Below are 5641 nucleotides of genomic sequence, written 5' to 3'. Positions count from 1 at the left end.
GCAGAGGCTCATTAGGTAAGACAGATTGGTTAAGAGAGCGAGGGTGTGTGTTTACAAGAGAGGAAGTTGATGCTGAATATAAGCTGCTTTACTGAGGAAATACATCTAAGCGAGGCAGTTAACCACCTACAACTGCAAGCAGTTGTCGGGAGTGGATTTTGAGATATCCAGACAAACAAAACTATTTTTGTCCATGTCATAGATGTGGCAGACATGTGATAGGGAATGTTGCGCCCAAAGCCGATGACACGCAGAATGTGGAAGGGAGGAAGATGTTGAGAACAGTTCGAAGCGAGGTAGAGGCCGGTGGGAGATGAAAGAAAAAGGGAAGGCGGAGAGAGAGGTAGAGAGGAGAGAGAGCACACATCTGGAAGCAATCAAATAAGTGCAGTCTGACATGCACATGCTTCAGCTATAAAAGAACAACATGTCCTTGAACCCTGTGCATTTGAGCGTATACATAAACCTGTCTATATAACCCAACTTAATGCATCCCTAAAACCGAAACACCTCAAGCAATCACATGCATTGCCTCTGCACGGCAACTCCTCATTACTCTTTACAGCTGATACACTGCAGTGTAACAGTGTGGGTGAAAATGACTCAGTAACCATATAATGATGTGTAAAGATCGTGTTCACATATGGGGTTCTATTGTTACACAGCCGTCACAATATTACATGAGTAAGGAAAAGTTTGCCAAGCTATGTTATGCAAAATATTACTCAAACTTATTAAATCAAGTTTTCCACTGTGGCTTTCCACAAATGTGGTGGAGTGTTCCCGGCACCTGAAAATGTCCATCCACTCCTAATGTAGTGTTGTTTTTATAAACAGGAGAACACAATTTTGCTTCTGCTACTGAGATTACTGCAGGGAAAAATGGAAAACACATCCATGTTTAACGAGTCATCTCTAATATTTCCTGATATTCGTCTATTTCTCAAATAGATTAAACAAATTCCCAGACTGTTTCCATCTGCCAATCTGCTACAGGCCTCAGTGAACTTCAGACAAAATGCTTGTTGGATCCACCAACAGCATCTGAAAGGCCCTTACCGAAGGCGGAATAAAATGGCTGGCGCCCAACAATTTTGAAACTTTCCAAAACTGGAGATCCTACAATCACACTCCCTTTACCGGCCAGGAGTGCGGAGGTGTGAAATGAAGGCAAGGTGTGAACTTCTCTCAAAGCTTGTTTTTCATTTTTCACACAACCACTTCTGTCACTTTATCTGTGTACAAATGAGTGCAGAGACTGACCAAACACTTTTGCCTGAAGACCTTTGTTTGTTTGAAGCACGCTGTGGCCTTTACTCAGTCTCTTGATCTATTCTCACTCAACACAGATTTCCATGTTATTTTAGAAACTCAGAAGGGAAAGCACAGGTAAAATTAATAACACTTTAATGGAACAAAGCCATAGTGAATGTTATTAATTAGACCTGTGCTCTTCCAGAACAATACATATTCTACAAAGAAAAGTCAAGATCTCATTTTATCAATGAATCACTAGATGTAATAGTAAAGATATTACACAGGTCACAAAAAAGAAACAGAGACCAGAGGACATAAAATAAATCATCTTATTTATTGTCTGATGCAAGACATCTTCCCTGAGAAGGACAGCATTCATTGAATTGTTTTGGATGAGTCAGAAAGAGAGAGAAAGACAGGATCCAAATGTCATGAGTTTGAACTCAAAGCGCCTCTGGATCCAATTATGTTTTCACAACATGAAATAATCAACATTCCCCGGACACATTTGAGAACTGGAGTCTTATTCACAGATTGTAGCTTGACTCACTGGAACCTCTTGAGGAAGTCCTGGTAGGTTTGTCTGTGAGCAGATGCGGCAGGAACAAAATGGCCACCGGGATGTGTCAGGACCTGAGGGTCTTGGAAGGAGGGGAGGAGCTCCCTGCTCATGTTGTCAGGGATCACTCGGTCCTCCAGTCCGAACACATGCAGGGAGGGGATCTGGAGCGAAGTGTTGTAGAATTTTTGGTGTTCCTTACACGCGCTGGGGAAACCAGCAACAAGGATGGCGAAGCGGAAGTTGAACTCTGGCTCCAGTTTTTGTTCCTGAAGAGAGCACAGCATGGCCACAAAAGCTGCTCCCTGGCTAAAGCCCAGGATGCCATCAAATGGACCTTGGGCCTTCAAAGCTTCTCTCACAAACGACACACTCTCTTCGATCCCTAGGCTTTCCTCACACTGCTGCTGAGCGCTGAAACTCCGAGCCTGGACGTCAGAAAACCACCAACCCTTGGGGTCCTCATCACCTCCAGGGCCAGGACCTGAACCATTCTCCTTCTCTGGAGCTTTGGAAAGGACAGAAGAAGAAAGTGGTTATTTTAATGTTTTGAATGATTTAAAATTCAAAGAGAGGCACCAGAGATGAATGGACCAACAGTTTCTTTCATTCTCTGAAAATGAATCTTTACGTGACCATTACTAATTAGGACTCAGAGGAGTTACGGTCAGGGAGAGTTTGACATTAAATATATTTATTGTCTTGTTATAGCTCTTACAGTCTGTGACTTTGTTAAGGTTACAAAACTGCTGCTGGTATATAAATAAAATTATATTGTACTATATCATTTTACATTATATACTGTAAAATTGGCCAATTTCACCTGCAGTGTATTCCCTTTAATGTAAGAATACACAATGATTGTTGTGGTAGGCCAAATATTTCAATTAAAAAAAAACAACAACATTTGCATTATTAGTTTTCAAGACCATGTACATAGTGTATGACAGGTGATGAATGCTGACACATTAAAATGTCTTCTGTCTCTGACTAACAGTTCAAAACCCAAAGATATTCAATTTACAATGATATAAATCAGAGAAAACCAGAAAAACCATCTCACTAGAGAAGCTGAAATTAAAGAATTATTGGAGTTTGTACTTCAAAATGACTGAAATTATTAACTGATGGATTAATTCTCCTTGAAACGACTGATTGATCAACTAAATGTTGCAGCTCTAAAGACAGTATAATTGTCTATTATACAAATAAAACATATCTAAACATGTTAAAATAATCATGCTAGATTTAAATCCTTATTACAGTGGCACAAAAAAGTATCTGAACCCTTTGCAAATACCTGGTTTTCTGTATTAATTAATTTATTGATCATAACGTGATTTGGTCTTCCACTGAATCGCAAGTACAGACAAACACAATTTGCTTATGTTGATAAAACACAAACAGTTATAATCTTATGGACAAATTTATGACCAATTTATACCTAAATGCAGGTAATTACAAATGGTTTACTTACTTTTTAGTTGGTTTACTTTCTTTACTAAATAAATCTCATATATCTGTCTTGTGTAACTGCGTCCATATAAAGTAACCTACAAAGTGAAAGCATGCTTCCTATGTCCACCTCTATGTCCACTTTTACTGTAACAAACGTCAGCTTCCTCCCCTTCAGTGTGCATTGGTCAGAGACATGCAGAACATGACCCACCTTCACTGCTGGCCTGCTGCACACTGTGCGGTGCGCTCATGTAAACAAGCTCCACTTGTTTCTTCAGCAGCTTCCGCAGAGCTCCGGTCTTCTCCCGGAACGAGCTGCCGTTCTGACGGTAACCGTGTATGCACAGAACCCGGAGAGGCGCCATGGAGCGGTTAGCCTAGCTACAAGGAGAAGTTAAGTTCCTACTTTAGGTCGGCAGATATTAATATTAACAGAATAACAAGTCGTCGTCATACAACACACCGCTTTAAATGGTGAGTTCAAATACACAGCGGAGTATCTGAAGGATGAGACAGGGTTACTTAGCATTTAAAGTTCATCAAATTTAGGAAGTGACAACCACACATTGGGGCAGTCTCAGCCAGTGTTGTACCGGAATGAATCAGAAGTGCTTCCGTTTATTCTTTTCAAAGTAAAACCCTTGTTAACGTGACTTAATGTACCAGTGTTTATATAGGCTTACTTAATCTCTGATGATACATCATATATTTTTTAATTAATTCATTAATTAAATTTATTTTAAATCAATTTATGACAATTGGCAAAGTAACACTGTCAGATATAGATAATGAAAAGTACAATACTGTGTAAAAGTATAAAGTTGTTTTGGTGTAAAAGTATAAAGTAGCATAACAATTAAGAATACTACTACTACTACTATAGTGCTTGGTACATGCTGCATGTAGGTTTTAACTGATATAAATGGCTGATTTACTATTTGAAGTTTCTAAACTGAAATATCAGATATAAGGGTAAAATAAAATGAGGGTAAAAAATAGCTCTAGGAAAATAAAATAAAATAAATGATAAAGATGTATTATAGGTATTAAAATGCTTGAATGCATGTGTATATATATATGTAAGACAATAAATACAATAAAATTATATACACACTTGAGTGCACATATGGCAATGCAAAGGCTTTGCAGAGGACAGAGTTCATCGTGAAAGCCTGATGAAAGAAACTGTTTTAGTCTCTGTGTTTTGTGGCTATGAGGTGTTTGTGAGAGCATACAAATACATTGCTGTAGTCAGCACACACATATCTTATGTTTAGTTCAGTGTTTACTTCACTTAAAGTATTGGGAAATTATGCTGATCATTTTGTCAGTGCACATCATCAGTCATTTTTCATCAGATGAAATTGCAGCAACTGTAGCAGCTTAAAATGTCTGAAGTTTTGACAGCCCTTTACATCAAACTTTTTTCCTGGTATACCACTGCCTGCCTGCTCTGCTTCCCTTCACTAGTAACAGCATGTAAACGAATAATGCTACTGATACTAATAATGATGCAACCATTTACATCATTAACATGACATGTTGCTCTAACATCATTCGGCTTGATTGTGTTCTCGCATGAAAAAATGTAATCTTGCTTGTCCATTTTATAACATAGAGACCTAGTTTTTCTCAGTAAATGCTTCAAAGTTGAACATCTGAGAGTTGAAAGTAAACTGAATGTTCTGACAGTCGAGTCTCTGACTTTGATATTAGAAGAAACTCTGTGTTCGTTGGTATACTCTGTACTGCTCTGAATTATTCAGCACTGGATATTCTTCTCTGCAGTGTCTACTACTTCTCAATTGATTGATCAGTTGACTGACAGAAAGTGAACCCATTCAATTTTGATGAATTATTTGTGTGGTTATAGCATTGTAGAGCTTTACACACATCTGTAGAGAAGTTCAAATCAGTGGACTTTATGACAGTTGAAGAAATGATGATGCTTTTAGAACATAGCTTTGGCCAAAACTTAATTTGAGGCTCCAAAAAGCCCATGGCTATAGCCAGAGTAACTAGTTATATATATATATATTACCCAGGACGTAAAGTAAGACTCAGGTTACTTCACAGTTGATTACGACTCACAGTAGTGATCTTAGCTTTAACTTAGTGAGAAATGGGAAAACAATCATGTAAACAACAAGATTCTTCCTTCCATCCACACACATTAACAGCAGATGCATTTTTCTGTCTGACTGATGCTCTACTTAAAGATCCAGTGTGTGTGGTTGCATTTCTGGGGCAGAGGGCTGTACTCGTTGCTAGGTGGTGGGAGGCTGACCCCTAAAGACACAGATGAGAATGTCTCTTGCTGTGACATCCCAGACAAGCCGGGTCATACAGAGCAGCTACTGTAAAAAT

At 38.7% G+C, this 5641-nt stretch overlaps 1 protein-coding gene across 1 annotated transcript; it reads right to left on the bottom strand.

The window, feature by feature from the left end:
- Nucleotides 1-1572: 1572 nt before the first annotated feature.
- ovca2 (OVCA2 serine hydrolase domain containing) lies at nt 1573-3883 on the bottom strand. The gene is made up of 2 exons (XM_056397345.1): nt 3486-3883; nt 1573-2324 (listed from the first exon to the last, which is right to left on the bottom strand). Exons 1-2 carry the CDS (start codon nt 3637-3639, stop codon nt 1804-1806), a joined length of 675 nt encoding a protein of 224 aa, XP_056253320.1. The 5' UTR covers nt 3640-3883; the 3' UTR covers nt 1573-1803.
- Nucleotides 3884-5641: the final 1758 nt, after the last annotated feature.

Source organism: Seriola aureovittata, chromosome 15 (genome assembly GCF_021018895.1).
Source record: "Seriola aureovittata isolate HTS-2021-v1 ecotype China chromosome 15, ASM2101889v1, whole genome shotgun sequence".
Classification (NCBI taxonomy): Eukaryota; Metazoa; Chordata; class Actinopteri; order Carangiformes; family Carangidae; genus Seriola; species Seriola aureovittata.
This window is presented reverse-complemented; position numbering and strand designations above follow the sequence as displayed.

Bases quoted from the DNA above. Each gene is read 5' to 3' on its own strand.
- ovca2 (XM_056397345.1), bottom strand. From the start codon at position 3,639: ATGGCGCCTCTCCGGGTTCTGTGCATACACGGTTACCGTCAGAACGGC. The intron at 2,325-3,485 runs GTGGGTCATGTT...TCCTTTCCAAAG, and splicing joins GCAGCAGGCCAGCAGTGAAG to CTCCAGAGAAGGAGAATGGT.